The sequence below is a fragment of the Trichomycterus rosablanca genome, chromosome 8 (assembly GCF_030014385.1).
Source record: "Trichomycterus rosablanca isolate fTriRos1 chromosome 8, fTriRos1.hap1, whole genome shotgun sequence".
In the NCBI taxonomy this organism is placed as follows: Eukaryota; Metazoa; Chordata; class Actinopteri; order Siluriformes; family Trichomycteridae; genus Trichomycterus; species Trichomycterus rosablanca.
In genome coordinates this window covers 7,166,182-7,183,040 of record NC_085995.1, presented here as the reverse complement: position 1 = coordinate 7,183,040, position 16,859 = coordinate 7,166,182, and the positions used below count along the sequence as shown (strand labels likewise).

Genomic DNA, 16,859 nt, shown 5'->3' with positions numbered 1-16,859 from the left:
TTTGAGAGCACTATGTATTACTATATCCATGAAATTCCTATGCCCTCATGATGTGCACAATATATGGGATACAAGACTTCCAGTAAAGCAAACAAACACAGTCAATACTATGTAAATAAATGTGTATAAAATGTTAAAGCAAACCAATACCATATTAAAGCGAATTGATTATGTCTTATTCCATCCTTCTATAGACGCATGGAAAGATGATATAAAGAAGTGGCCAAGAGTCACATACAGGAATAGTTTTGCCTACTTCATGCAGTCATTAGCAAGCAACAAAAAGGCTATGAATATTCTGAAGAGCTCACAGGCGTACCAGTATCATTTCAGCAATAAAGTTGGAAAGGTTGTGGTGAGGATTGCGGACAATTATGTCTATTTAAAAGCGGACATTAAGCTTAGCCCAAGCCTGAAGTGTCCAAACCAGCACCACTGAGCTTTCACTGCATAGACTGGAGAGACATTTACACAGTAGGATGCTCAGATATTAAGGTCGTTTTGTTGCTACTATTTTGTGCAAGGTTGGCTAATAGAGTAGATAGTTTATAAAGCAAAATGCAGAAGTTTGTTCCTGTTCAACTGCCTGCACAGAAAAAGTGATTTCACATGCAACTGTGTGACAGTGTAACAACACAACAGCTAAATGTAGTCTTATCTGATCAGTATGAGGTTTTAAGCCTTCATTTTTACAGTTTGGACCAGTCAATTTACAGACAGACTGTGAACAGGCACAGTTAATAGAGATATTTATATGTGGAATTATCTAGATCCTCTGGATTGGTGCCCTGTTCAGTGTTTCCTGGTGAATTCTGATCAGGATAAAGATTAAATAAAAAAAAGAAATAAAGAAAAATCAATTATCTAGATATAATCAATATAGATTAATAAGCTCTGTAATACACAGATCCTATGACAAATTGTGATGTTACGTTATACCGACATTACTGACATTTTCTGATATTTTTTGGCATTGAAAATAGAGGAACATAAGTGACACAACTCTATAAATAACCACTATTTTAATATTTAGCAGATTATTTTGTACACATGATAATCTTGAAATAATAAGCTGCCTTGTGATGTAAGACACTTTTTATTAACACTGTAATGTATAGAAAAGAAGCCAGTGATATTTCACTTTCCCTGGTTTAGCCTTTTTATGGCTTGGAGTAAACTAATTTTTATTTGTTATAATAATTAAAAAAAAGATACTTTAGCAGTCTGTAACTGATACCACCTCTGGCGGGAATACTGTGATCAAAGTCTCCAGCCATATGCTTTGCTCGGCTGTGGTGACAGTCACGCATGTAGTCCCAGAGACACTTAGATCAAAGTAAAACCATAATTAAACAAGCTAATGTTGCTAAACCTGCTGCACTTCTGCTCTTAAACGGATATTTTCCCCATATCTTAGAAGAAGAAGAAGAAGATACACTTTATTTGTCATATATACATATACAGATGTACAGTACAATTAAATTCTTTCTTCGCATATCCCAGCTTGTTTGGAAGCTGGGGTCAGAGCGCAGGGTCAGCCATCGTACGGTGTCCCTGGAGCAGACAGGGTTAAGGGCCTTGCTCAAGGACCCAACAGTGGCTGCATAGCAGAGCCTGGATTTGAACCGCCAATCTTCCGGTTGATTGCCCAAAGCTCTACCCACTAGGCTACCACTGTCCCGGTTATTTAAAATTAACATGAAGAGAAATAACAGACCAAAAATACAACAGTGCAGGTATCACCTCCAAATATTACAGGTCGTAAGTGGAACAAGGACACAGATTAAGCTCTGCTTTAAATGTTACAGGATTATTACATGATCCAGCTTGTACAACTATAGAAATGGTGTATGTCCAGAATGTTAAAAGAGAATTTGATAATTTAGCCCTCATTCTTCGCACTTATACATTTACAGGATGTTTACATATTTATAAAGGGTTTCTCTGTGGCTCGTCCTGGGACACAGATGCTCAACTTCTGATAAGCGCAGTCATTTTGTAGGAGCAGCTTTTTCCTCAGGCAGGAATAAAGAAGCCACATTATTATCTCTATTTTTCTGAAGAGTCACAGAGGCCTGGAGCCTATTCCAAGAATGAAACCGTAGATTTAAAACATTGAATACAAATCTACACCTATCACATTTACAGTTTCAATAATGCTTCTTAAAGGCGCTCGAGTGGTGTAGTGGTCTATTATGCTAGCCCACCACTGCCACTGAGAGCCGGGTTCAAATCTCAGCCATGCAATCGGCTGGCCTAGGGTCTACACAAACACAATTGTCTATGTCTATTGCCCTGTGATGGTCTGGCGCTTTGCCTAGGGTTTTCCTGCCTTGTGCTCAGCGTTTCCCAGTATAACCAAACATCTCATCATCTCTAATTAGCAAACAAAATACACAAATCTATTAATCTTTTCTATTTTTTACTGTCTAACACTTGTCTTCATAGCCCAGCTAATTCAGAATACACTGGTTTTCTTTTGTATGTCACCTCGTTTCCTCGCTCTTTGACTATTAAATGTCTTCAGGGATTGTTCGCTTCCCCCTGTGAGTTTCTCTGTGTGTGTTTGTGACAGAGGTCAGTGTGTAAATTGCAGGGTCTCCTACCTTTCGAGCAGTCCATACCGTGGAAGCCAGGGAAGCAGTGACACACTCCTGACACGCACTCGCCGTTGCCATGGCAATTACGCGGGCACTCTTGCACTGAATCTGTAAAGGGGAGGACACATGTCAGAGAAATAGTGACTATGATAGGAATTATGAGTACAGCCGGGATAGACGTGTGATAAGAACTAGCTATTACAGTTATACTATTGTTGTGCCTTATCCTGTCCCTCCTCTTCATGTCCCCACCCTAATAGTGTAATTGTACTGGAAAGAAATATCTATTTGTTAGAGAAATGTATGTGTATAGGGTTATTAATTATATTTGATCTGGACTTTCATTTTGGCTAGACACTAAACATGACTGCAGTTACAAACTAGCCTGCTGAAAACTGGGTGTCAATGCCCACAATCAAGCAAGCTTTACACTGCCATTGGTTGGTTGCAGGGTATTTTCCATGTACAGCAGCTAACAACAATGTCAAGCTTAATTAACTATGTACAGTATAACCTGTTTTAGCACCTTTTATCCTCTTAGCATAAGGTGGTAGATTTGTTTTTTACTGATCTGAACTAGCCCTATTTATGACACTTAAGAGAAATCACTAAGTATGGTCAATCATAACACATAAAAGAGAATAATTAATCTATGTATTTAAAAAGGTAATTACATTATAAAGCTTTCTAGATTACCCAGTCTATAATAATATAATAATATAATATATATACTGTATATATATAGGTATAAATAACGTGATTAATCTCACTTATCTTCACTGTTTCTCTGTCACTTTCTCTTATTAAAGAGAACCTGCATCATTATCAATATCACTAATTTAAACATTAAAGCAGTTAATTTGCCGTGCTCAATAACACATCTGATATATAGTGTTAATTGGCGTGATATCACTTTATTACAGTAACCTCTTAATGTGTAAATGTTCAAAACAAATTTTCAAGCAAGGTGCTCATCTCACACACTGTAAAGTATTCCAGCTTGTCTCCCAACACTGATAAAAAGTTGTTTTTTGATGTAGTTAGTTTGGCATGTTTCTAAATATGGAATGCAGCTTATTAAAAGTTAAGTTCATCATCAACATTAAAAAAAAGTCAGAAATGTGCTGTGAGTACGGCATGGGAGAAAGCACTGATGTGGTTTAACGTATTTGCAACAGCTGGACTTAGCAGACTTAACCAATAGTGCTGGCTCTACCACATTACATTTTACACCACATTACATTTTAAACAAAGTTAGAGATGGAAATGCTCACTAAAAAGGATTTAATATTTAATCAGAATTACATAATTTTAGTTATTTAATGATTAAAATACCATCAAATTGAAACAATATAAAAACTACTAACACATCAAACCTTCCCAAAAGTCTTTACCTGTATTATCACAAACCAAAAATCTGTTTATTCTGTTCTGATTTTTTGTGAAATAACAAGCAAAAAAAACCTAATGGCCTATTTGGCACGAAGGAAGTAGTAGACTGTTCTAATAGGGTTTCATGAAATCTCCATACATTACATATTTTTTTATTCTAATTTAATTATTTTGTTCTTCTTGTTTAAAGCTAATTACAATTAAGCCTGATTGTTTTGTTTTAGGGCGGCACGGTGGCTCAGTGGGTAGCACTGTCGCCTCACAGCAAGAAGGTCCTCAGTTCCAGAGTTCGATCCTCAGTTCCTGAGTTCGATCCTCAGTTCCTGAGTTCGATCCTGAGACGGGTCCGGGTCCTTTCTGCGTGGAGTTTGCATGTTCTCCCCGTGTCTGTGTGGGTTTCCTCCGGGAGCTCCGGTTTCCTCCCACAGTCCAAAAACATGCAGTCAGGTTAATTGGAGACACTGAATTGCCTTATAGATGAATAAGTGTGTGTATGTGTGTGCCTGCGATGGACTGGCGCCCCGTCCAGGCTGTTACTGTGTGCCTTGCGCCCATTGAAAAGCTGGGATAGACTCCAGCACCCCCCAGCGACTTTAATTGGATAAGCGGTTAAGACAGTGAGTGAGTGTTTTGTTCTATAACAACAGAACCATTTATCCACACAAAAAGCCAAGCAATGAATGATTAAAAATGAACATTTGGCTTCTTGATAAGTGCAGAGCGAAACCGTGGGCCATTAAATGGGTCGTTCTAAAAAGCTGTGATTTCATGGGACACAAGAGTTACTCTTTGATCTGTTATAGTTTGACAAGTGCGCATATTTTAGTGTCTATTGAACATTTATTTTTACTGCTTACATCAGTAATTTAAAAAATGAAATCCTTATTGTGATTATCACAACTTAAAATGGACTGTTTTTAAGATCAACAACACCAAATGGTAATACCAAACCAAAAGGTAAAAAATTTTAACAGCAGTTTACAGTCAAATGTTTACTGGTGGTTTCCATAATTTGCTTTCTATATTTTTCTATTAAAATAATGTATTACTATTATTCTAAAATAAACAGCCATGTTCTAGATTGTTGTGCTCTATAATTTGCTACTAAGCTCTGTAGCCTAGAACTCGTAATAAGAAGGTATAAAAACACGGCAGTGAAATCAACCATCAAATCCCACTGCACTCTCCATATAAAAGTGAAAAGTAACTTTGAGTGAATTTGCAGCTTGGGACTAAAGCACTGAAAGTGAGTGACTGAGTGGATGAGAACGGTGAAAGCTGACTGACCCAATATAGCCGTGCTGAAGGACACAGACTCTTTCTCCTTTCCATCATTATAAAAAGCTAGGTGCCATGTGCCCGGGTCCAGATATTGCACAAACACGGCTTCGTTTAGAACCACAGTCTGGATACTACGTCTCTCCCGAGGAGACTCCACCACGCTCCATTTCTCTTTCCCATCTAATCGCTCCATATAGTCATACTGCACAGAGACATACAGAGAAACAAAAACAGAGTCATGATTGTTGCAGTAGTGCTGACCATCTTTTATGAGGGTCAATTACAGTACAATGTTGGTAAAAAAAATCTTTTTTTAAACAAATATTTCCATGTGTAATTACCACAGAAGAACTTTAACATGTGTCCATGAAAAATATGAAAGAGGTTTTGGGACACCTGTTCCATCACCTGTTTTATGAAACATGAAAGTTTCAGTAAATAAAACTCCACATGGGAATAATTTATCATTGGACTTAAATCAGGAATTTTTAGTTACAGTACATGTAGCAAAATAATCCATGCATGCAGGTGTTTACCACAAAATAACAGTTATGCTGAATTAGGTAATCCTGCCATTAAATTCATCCCTTTCTGGAAGAAAACACTTTGGTTCTCTGATAGTTTACTATGAAAACCGTTATGTACTGAAATCCTTATTTATTTATTTATTTATTTATTTATTAGTTAAAAGTCCAATTCGTCCCAGTATTAAACTAATTTATTTAGTCCAATGACTAAAAAACAGGTGCCAAAAACCCTCTTGCTGTACAGCACCTTGTGCTGATCTAAAGTAAATCATGGTCCTGGTATGTATATTTATGTAACCCTTCTACATTACTGAAGTTTATTTATTTATTTTATTCTAAAGTCTTGTTGACACAGAACACAGTAATTTATTTATTATACTGACGTGTTGCTAAAGGCTTGTTAAAAAATCTAGCACAGTTGAAGTTAAAAAGCTTCATACACTTGTAAGGAACATGCATGCCATGACAGTCTTGAAATGTTAATGATTTTGCAGCTGTTCATTTTGTGACTTAATGATCTGAACACAGATGTCTCAAAACCCAAAACAACATGGTCTAAATATACTGTACCTATACACACATACACACATACATACTGTATATACATACTGTACATACATACAACTTGGATTATTGGTTTAATTTTGTGACTTGGTCTCCTTATTCCTGGTAGTGATTAAGATAGACATGGATGGTGACTTCTCTGTGTTTATTTATTGGGGTAGTTTAATATTACCAATTACAAAACTTTTAGCTTTTAAATGTCAATTTTGTATTGTCCGAATTCCTCAGTCACAGTAAAAGAACAGTTGCAAAAATCACTGAAATTGACTGAATAGCCAAAACATGTCTTACATTTAAAAGTGTATGACGTTCTCTGTATTCATCTGTGGTATTGGTTCATTCACTTCAGAGATTACATCAAAAAATATTTCAATATTTTACAGAATTTTACACAATGACTGTACACGAGGTAGTTACCTGCGCATGGGATGGAGGCAGTCCTTTGCGAATATAGACCCCAAAAAGTGCATCTTTCCCCAGGGAGATGTTGAATTTGAGAAACTGGGGCTGACTGAGATGAAGCAGAGCCCTCCAGAACACTCCTGGTGGCACATCCTGGGTCACTCGACGTCCTACCTCCAGATTGCCTGTATCTATGCTGCTGTTGCGAAATGCCCCTGGTGCTGAGACAGAAAAAAATGGGTACAAAATCAGCCAAATGTTACTAAACAGCTTTTTCCTCAAACATTACTGAACAGAAATTCCATTACAAAAAAAGCCTCCAAACTAATTTAACATGAGAAGAAAGCTGGATAAGTGGAGTCTTATCTGCACATAACACCAAACAACATGTTCATTGTAAAAGTTAAGGTAAAGAAATATAGGTTCTTCACATTAATCAAAGGTAAGATTTTTCATGTATAACAGCAAGTTCATGCTGTCAGTGGATGCAGATGCATTATGAATGTATCAAAAGTACAAAAGAACATTTTGTTTTGTGACAAGACACCACAAGAATTGAGTTATTTGGCCAGAAATATGTTTAAAGGACAAAAATTTGAGTCAAGCCATGTTTATTGTATACAAAAGCTGTTTTGATGTTTTGAACTGATGTAAATGCCAAAAGCTGACAGAATAATGAAGTAAGATTATGTATTATTCTTAATCCATGGACACAATTGGACGGCAGGACCGGGACCCATAACATGTCAGAATTAGTTTGACTTTGAAATGCCTTTCCCAAAGTCCTTCATCTTAACCTCAATGATAATATGTAGACTTTATTGAAAAGTCAAGTCTGTGCCAGAAAACAATATTTAAAGTCTGTACAAACACTGTCAAGTACAAGAGTACCATTTAAGGGAGAGAGGTGGGCAAAAGTGGGAAAAAGTGGCAAACATCTGAGACCACTTGTAGAACTTGTGAAATAGGACAGTGGTATCCAAATGGGTAGAGCTGTGGGTTACCAACCAGCTGTGGGTTCAAAAACAGCTATGAAACAAGTGTAAACCTCTGACGTCAACTGTATTTATTAATGTCAATATGTAAAACAGACTGGATGTGTTATATTGCTTAGCTAAAAATGCAATAATGTTGGTAAATCAATGTGGACATAGCTGGTCTTAGTAAATCAGGACCGTGGACTTAAAAAAAAAAAAAAAGCCTAAAGACATGTTGACCTAAAAAAGTATTGATAGGATTCTAACTAGATGTGTTACCATAGGTTAAGAGTGATAATATACAGGATGCTTTCTTATTCAAAATAAGCATTTCATACAATATCAGATTTTAAGTCAATATGCTACAACATGAAATGAATGCTTGATTCCTTATTGTGTTGTACGGCATCGGCAAGATAAATCTCTTAAAACAGATCACACACCAAACCTCAGTATTTTAGCAACTGCTGTTGCTCCAGGCCCTCTTTCAAATGTCTTCGCATCAAATAATAAACCGCCCCGAGAGAAACAAGGGACTAATGCAATCAAGTCAAGAAATTGTAGCAGTTTTTGATGTACCCAAAGGGAATATGTGAATTAGGCCTGTGCAATTCCCTTACCTTGGGTAGCAGCTCCAGAGATGAAAATGGGAATGGGAAACATGTCAGTGACAGCTATCTGTCTGGCTGTGTCTCAATTCTCTTCTGAATCTTTAAAAGGTTTAAAGAGATGCTCCAGCATTGTCAGAGTGTTCTTATTCTCCAGCCCAAGGCCTGTAGTGCATGTCAACAGAACTAGACCCTGTTTACCTACCTAATCACACATGCTGTTATCCACTTCTTCTTTAATGGAAAACCCTCCTGCTCACACTGTGTCTGTCTCTCGCTCAATCTATCACTTTTTTTGTTGCTGCTGGCTATGGCTGGGCATAAATGGATGCAGCACAGCAGACTCGCTTTCTTTTTCCTTCTTTGTGTTTGATATAGAACACAAAGGCGCACACACACACTTATAATCAGGTCAGTCCGACGCTGGAGACCAACTGGCCTGACATAGTAAAGCTGTGAAAAATGGCAAGGAAATAAAGAACAATGAAAACACAATCAGGAAGAAGTGGTCATCGCCATAAAGGAACAAGCCACTGCTCATTAATACAGGGCAGTGAAAGCAGAGCCAGAAACAGAGCAATTCTAAGGAGAAAAAAATTGGTTAGGGAGGACTGTAACTCCTCAGGGAAAGCTGAAAGGCTCTGTGCTGAAACAATAGTCCGGCTCTGTTTCCGAGTACAACATTTTTCAGTTAGAAACCAGTGAAAAACATTACAGCTCTCACACAGAGCAACAAACATTGGTTCAATCATTCATTTATTTTCTCTAACTGCCCCTTACTGGACAGGGTCATAGTGTTTCCAGTGCTGCCCAGAAACACTGGATGCAAAATAGGAATACAACCCAGACAGGGCTACAATTTTTACTCACATAGTGACCCTGTGGGAATTTAAACCTGCTTCACCTTCTACATGTTTTTGGATCAAGCGATGAACCACACGGAGAAAGACTTAAAAACCCACAAAACTACACGGTTTCGCTGCATTTAAAATTTGTGATGTAAATCATTTGACTCCCATTAATCCAACAGAAATAAATATAATTTCACTTTTATTATTAACTGACAAGAATCGTGTGTGAGAAACCACAGCTTGCATTATTAGTTATTTTGAAGCAAACAAGATGTCAGCATTCTTGCTTATAAAAATTGCTCACAGATTGTGCTACAAATGTAAAACAGAGAACACTGAGGTTCTTTTATGCATAGTTCACACTACTTGATTTTTGGCCTGACTTTCGCTCGCCGACAGGTCGGCAACAGATGCACCAAATTGGTGGAGGCAAATTGGCGTTCGCTCAGGGCTAAAAATTGGCTCTTGATCGCTTGATGTGTGAACTGTTGAATTTCCATAGACTTGAGAAAATTTCTAGCATGCTAAATGTCTAGACCATTTGGCAGCTCAAAATCCTGTAGTATGAAAAGTGTTGCGATCAGGTTGTGACTGGCAGTGTCTGCAGTGTCAGAGTGCGGTGTCAAACTACAGCCAGTGAGAATGCAAGATACGGAGTGAGGGGAAATCCAGGGGAGGAGCTTATAAACATCAACAAGCATGGCTACAAAAACATATTTACCTCCAACTCTATCTACAGAACAGACTGCATAGCCCAATCCACTGCTTTACCCAGATTGTTTATTTTTCCTCTTTGCTTTTTTGCTGCTTATCAGAGCACAAACAACTTGGATCACTGGATTCTTGTTCATGTGCATTTTTGGAAGGAAAAACCTGTATCACACATGGTATCATTAAAACCCCTTTTCACTTCACGCTTGTGTTTTCGTGATAAAACGTAGTTTGGGAGACCAGACAGACTCATCTGAAATTCCTCCTGATGATAGATGGTGTAGTCTCTGACCCGTTATCGCTGATCGCTGACCATGTGTGACGTTGTAGTCTACGTTGTACGTTATAGCCTAGTGGTTAAGGTGCTAGTAATCAGAAGGTCACTGGTTCAAGCCCCACTACTGCCAGGTTGCTGCTGTTGGGCCCTTGACCAAGGCCCTTAACCCTCAATTACTTAGACAGTATCTACTGTCACAGTACTGTAAGTCACTTTGGATAAAGGCATCTGCTAAATGATGAAAATGAAATGAAATGAAAGAAAACCATGACCTAAAAGACTCCAGATTACAAGAGATCAAGGTACGTAGTGTAAACTGTACAGCAATCTGAACAAAGTCATGTGGTGTAACCTTAGCATTAGTCAGAACATAGTGAAACAATTAAATAGCATAAATGATGTAGAGCACTAAACAGTGCATCACACATTTCAATACCTAATAAAATTCATATGCATGAAGCGTGTGTGTGTAAGCATGAGGAGAAATTATAAAACTACGTTGAAAGGTGAAGATTTAAAGCTCTTGAAAAGGAGAGCAGTTTTCCAACCCACTCTTTAATCAGAGATAAGAGCACTTCCAGATTATCACACTTACTCATATAGCTTTTGTAAAGAAAGAGAAGGCAAATGTGAATGTACAAATAAAGAGAATGAAAAAGAGAAAGAGAGAGAAAAAGAGGGAGAAAGAGAGAGAGCTTTACTAAGAACTTGAGTGCTGACTGCTGAGTGGACTCGATTGAAGCGGAGAAACTGATGGAGTTGTCTTCTTGGTAAGAAGCGATGTATTGTAGCTTAGGACAGCTTCTGGCTAGAAGTGTGAGTGTGTCAAGTGTGGAAGTGAGGCTGTTAGGACTGGGTGGCTGACACAGCAAACAAGAGAGAGCAGAGACAAAGCAATTAAAGAGTTGTTAACCTACTCTTGTGTACAGTATCACAGAAGTCTTTCACTTCAGGACTGAAAAAGCTTTATGAGAGACTTGCAACGCCCCTTACCAACATGGTCTTGCAATGAAACATGAAAAAAAAGTTATTATTTTTTGGATTTATTTAATAATCAGAGTCTTTGAAAATCCACATCGTTCAAATTGTTCTCATAAGAATTTGCATGACCCAGTTTGTATTTAAAGTTTAACATCTTCAATAGAGAAGTCAGAAGGATAGTAAACAGGAAGCAGTAATGCATGTTCTGTTGGGTATTCAAAGAAAAGAGCAGCACATATTGACCGAAAAAATATAGTAGAAGAGAATTTGTGGTTATAACAGCCTCTGCTCTTCTCTGTGTCTTTGAGAATTTGTGCCCACACACAATGGATGAAAAGCCCAGCTTGAAATAGTAGCTCTAGCTTATCTCAATGTTGTCAGTAGGGTTAATGTCCATTTTTTTTCTTTGGAGGTAGTTACAGTACCATTACACTAAACCATGAGTTTAAGACCAGCAGTGGGGAACAGTCATGCTGGAACAACTGCTGCAATAACAGTCTCTGCTGGCTGGTCACAGGCGCTTGGACAGAGGTGGTAAATACGGATTAGCAGTGCAATATATGCAATACTGATTCCTGTATAAACTAGCCACATGCAGGTGAAAATAAGTGGTTGGCTACTAGTTTAGGGGTCTGCAAAAGAAGAGGAGACACAACTGGGCAGAATGCATGAATTGTAAAACATCTTCAACTCATCGGTTCGAAAATCAGCTCTGCTATCCGGCAGGCTGGGCGACTACACAAACAACGACTGGCTGTTGTTCAAGGGGGGTGTTGGAGGGGACTCCTCATAACTGATACAATTACGACCTCTGCTGGCTGAGTGATGGTGCCTGCACAGAGACGAGGAATAATGAGATCAGGGTGTGTCTTTCCGTACACAAAGCTGATCCCCATATGAAGTCACCTCATGCAGCTGCAAAAGATGCAGTCGGTACTGCACATGTGTCGAAGGGGGCATGTGTTAGTCACAGCTCTCCTCAGTCAGAAGGATAGGTCAACATCAGTAGAGAGGAAGCGTGATGCAGTCGGGTAATTGGATACAACTAGATTGGAAGAAAAATTGGGGGGAAATGTAAAAAAAATCTAATTGTTTATTAAATGATCTACCTATTTTATCTATGAAAAATAAATGATTTTACTTTGACCTTTTCCCAAACTAGATACTACATTCCAAACCTCACATACCATACCACCTGTGGTGGTACCAGTGTACCAGTTTGGTATACTGTGCAATACAGTATTTTGCTGTTTGAGCTATCAAATATGCATAAAAATGCCACCGTCTCATCATCAATCAGAGTTTTGAGATTGAAAGAAAGTGCATACAGACAATCTAACAGACCACATATTGTGTGTGCTTTGAAAGCTTTTTTAAGTAAAGCATAAAAATGGCAATAGGAGAGGGCTTTATATTTGTACTCTAACACCATGATTTAATTATTCATTATAAAACTGCCATGATAGTTGCCATAACAGCTAGATGCCATGACAGCATGTCACATAAGACATTTGCAGAGTGTACTTGCATGTATCCTAAAGCAAACATCCTAGTGTCACATAAAGTGTTATACATGTACTGGCCTTCTATAACATGCCACCTGAAATACATCATTTCTCATATTAGAAAGCAACTCAGATCCGTGTCCAGCCTCTTGTCATTTCAAGGATGGATAACTTTACCTCCCTTCTGTCAGGTTTTCCCATGTCCACTATCAGACTCCTGCAACTAATTAAAAATGCTGCTGCACGTCTGGTTTTTAATCTACCCAAGCGCTGCCACATCACCCCACTGCTGCGCTTTCTTCACTGGCTACGTCAGAGCACTTATCAAACCCCGTTCTGTACCACATACCACTCAAGCAACAAGTCTGGCTCGTCTTGTTCCACCAATCAAAATGATGTTGTTAAAGGAAGAACCGGCACGATCTTGTCAAGATAGCAACATGAGAAAGACAGCATGCTATAAAGGACAACGCCAAGGTTTCGTACATTATCAGATGGTTTGATTTGAGAGAAATGACTAGGTCTTGGCATGGAGACAGTTCTCCGGAAAAATATATCTGCTCTCTCTTATTGGAGTTATGTTTCAGATGATGTGCTGACATCCATAATGAGATATCTGCCAGACATGCCGAGATACGAACTGAGACGTGGGTGTCTGAAGGAGGAAATGACAGGATGAGCTGAGTTTCATCATTAGAAATAGTAAGAGAAGCCATGAGAGGACATGACTTTACCAGGAGAGCTAATGGATATGAAAAACAGAAGAGAAACAAGAACAGAACCCTGTGGGACGCCAGTTGAAAGACTGGATGGAGAGGATGAAAATCTCCTCCATGACACTTGGTAAGAACACCATGAAATGGCATGAATGGTTTAAAGCATGAAATGGCTTTGAGCGAGCGAGCTCAGAGTGGTGAGGGAGACAGATATATGCGACTGCACGCCTAGTTCTTCTTTCCAATATTGTGTGAGTAAATATACTTGTGAGAAAGCTATAATAAGTCAGCACTGCCACACTGCTACATAAAAAAAGGAAGTCCAAGTCTTCCAAAGCAAATTCTATTAACCAAGACCTTGTATGTCCCATGCATTTCACACACACCTTTTTGCTACATCTGCCCACCGATCAACAAAAAGCTCTCTCAGAACTGTTAGGACTACAGCGCTAAAGCCTCAGAACCTGTGATGCTTACCTCTGCCTCCAGAGGGCCCTGTGGTATCATCACTGGTGCCAGGCATGCCCGCTGCGCCCAGGCCGTGGCTCAGCACGGGAGCTTCCACAGGCTTCAGCTGCCAGGTCAGCCCCAACAGGTTTAAAGCTGAGTTCAGGTGGAAAGAACAGAGGAAAGAAAATAGAAATCAGCAAGATGCACTCTGCTGCAAACGCTCATAAGTCTTACTAAACCAACTACAATTTAAAAAGTAAGTTGTCCTTATCATTACCGACTGTTAATTGCTTACTATTTAAATTATTATTGTTACACTACCCAAATGGGGGCATTGGAAAAACTAACCTTGTAAAATAAATCAATAAGACCTCAATGAGCAATATTAAATTTGCAGTAGACTAGGCAAGCATACAATTATTACTCAATGTGGAGTAAGTGAGGCATTCATATCTTTGGGAAGTGAATTTTTGAATGGAAATACATACAGAAAATAGTATATGAGGTCCTGGTGGCGATTTGTCACCATTTTTTATGGGTTAATATTAGTCCTTTCCTTACACCTCTGTATTTAGTCTATATTTATTGTACACATAACTGCAGCCATGGTGCAAAGACTCATCAGATTAGTATTTGCCCTGTAGTTGTTTTAAATAACACCTAGATTTGTCATTATTGTAAAAAACATTAAGGCTTAATGACTTAATGAATCTTTTTGCAATGATTCCTTCCTATATTTAAAAGAAAACAACTTGGATGTGTCTCTATAGATGTTATACATCGTACTGACGAATCCATAGCACATTTAATTCCACTTTTATCTAGATTATATGGTGTAAATGCAAAGCAAAGTATACCATCAGTTGATAAATATCTGGTCAGGCTGTGTATCAGATATCTACAGAGACTGGAGGGCAAATAAATGGGCCTGTAATGACTGTGCGACTGATGGACAGGGACTGATGATAATTCATTTAATGGAACTAATGAGAATGGACTGCTGTAATCTTGAACGGGTTACGGCACACCCTTGCCAATCATTTTATTTCTCATATGTGCTGTTTAGAATAATGGCATGTTTTTCCATATGTTGGGTTATGACAGCCAGCTTTATTATTGATTAACCATGTTTAGTGTGTTCTGATCATGTTATGTTGTTTGAACAGATTTTGCTTTTAGCGCTGATCAAATTATACATGTTTTTTCTTTTTTTCTTACCTTGTAACTCAACGTCCTCTAAACTCAAAATCTTTAAAACTCAACATCTTCATCAAGAAATTTGTACCCTTAAACTCAACATTTCCCTTAAACTCAATGTGTTCGCGACTGCTGCTTTGTTCAGCACTTGGCTTGAGCGGTGCGGTAAAACGTCATCAAAGTGCGAATATAAGACGAATCTGCATTTGTGTAGAATAACCGTCAAATCCATTTCAAAACTCCACATGTATCTGTGTTTATCTGGATTTTCCTCACTGTTTCACTTTTTAAATTGTGTTATAGCTTGAGGTTCTTTGCTTTAGCTCGAGGAAATTGTGAAAATCAGCTTTTCCGAGAGAGTCTAAAACGCTTATTGTTAACAAAAGCTTAATGTATTAAAAGAACATAGAAACACTAAACCTCTCTTAATTATTACTGCTCATAAGTTCTCTCCACTAATTAAAAAGCGTAAGAAAACAATAAAGAAGTTAAGGTAAAGAGCAGGTTTTATTGTATTTATTTATTTATATTATGTATTTATTTTTTTTAATTTTTAACTGTTTTCAATTGTATTTCAGTGCTTTTTATTATATTTTTGCTATTTTCAGTGTATACGTGTCAAAAACACCTTAAAACTCAACGCCTTTTAAACTCAACGCCACTCCCAGAATCAAGTGACTGACAAGGTACCACTGTATTAGTTATAGGTGTTTAACACATGAATGTGTTTGTGTGTTTGAACCAATGGTCTGCTAAACTGGAATTAAACTGACTATGACTATTTAAGACTATTTGATTAAGCTTAATACTTTCTGTGGCATAAAATCTTGTCTAATTACTGACTGCACCATTACCAACCTAGTTAGACTTCAAAGCTATAAATCTAGCTATTACTTAAGTAAAATGCTAACTAAGAGTGGTTTGGACAATGGAGGTGGGCATCTAATTTGCTAAAACGTATCTCTATTTTAGGAAATGTCAGCAAATTTCACTTGTGAAAAGAATGACAGTTATGACTCTCCTCTCCATATTTTTTTTCCTTGACAGATGTTGGGAAAATAGATGGTAATTGGCACTTTTAACAAAATGCCTTTAACACTCATTTTTGAAGACCTATCAGTGAAGCTGTGGGAAATGTCTGAGGAACTGTGGGAGACAGAAAGTGAGAAAAAAGAGAGAGCTACACCTATGCTAAAAGGAAACAAGTCTTTGAAAGGCAACAGATGAAAATAGATGCCTCACTTGACTACAAACTAGAAGACACTTCTTTTTTGTGGAATAGTTGACACCATTTTGAAAACTCAAGCAGGCAAGCAACAGCCAGAAAGCAGTTTTTCTTTCTTTCTTCCTCTCATTACTCAGAAATCTTTTTGATTTGTTCAAGGCTTGAGTTCAGTCAGTCAGCAGCTCTGCATCGTTTCAGCTTTGCCTTCTTTTAACTGCTTCAACGTAACTCTGCCATAAAGGGGTGAAAACAGCAAATCACCATATGAAACAGGGTTATAGTGCAAGACACTCTCAGGCTGAATTTGGTATTGTGGATTCTTGGTTTGTATTTCTATTGCTGTATGAGGATTTACTTTGCCATCAGCATCTCAAACTCATTTATTATTAACATCATTCCTATCTGAAACACAAATTCAAGGAAGGAGTTGAAGGAAACTACCACCTAAGGAATACAGGTCAATTGAAATGCTGGTAAACTGTACTTGCAGGCACTTGGGAAGATGTTTTAAGTAGGGGGTGCTGCCAACTGAATGTAAAAGTGTGATGCAATGCAAAACAAAGTAAACACACATACACACAATAAATAGGAAACA

At 38.0% G+C, this 16,859-nt stretch overlaps 1 protein-coding gene across 2 annotated transcripts in view; it reads right to left on the bottom strand.

Moving 5' to 3' along the window:
* Positions 1 to 16,859, bottom strand: part of tenm2a (teneurin transmembrane protein 2a) — a 403,035-nt gene that overhangs the window by 43,632 nt on the left and 342,544 nt on the right. For both annotated transcript variants that reach the window (XM_063000418.1, XM_063000419.1), the window contains 4 exons: positions 13,870 to 13,995; positions 6,782 to 6,987; positions 5,280 to 5,475; positions 2,607 to 2,708 (listed from right to left, as the gene is read on the bottom strand). In XM_063000418.1, the coding sequence (XP_062856488.1) occupies positions 2,607 to 2,708; positions 5,280 to 5,475; positions 6,782 to 6,987; positions 13,870 to 13,995 (630 nt within the window). The remainder of the gene's footprint in view (positions 1 to 2,606; positions 2,709 to 5,279; positions 5,476 to 6,781; positions 6,988 to 13,869; positions 13,996 to 16,859) is intronic.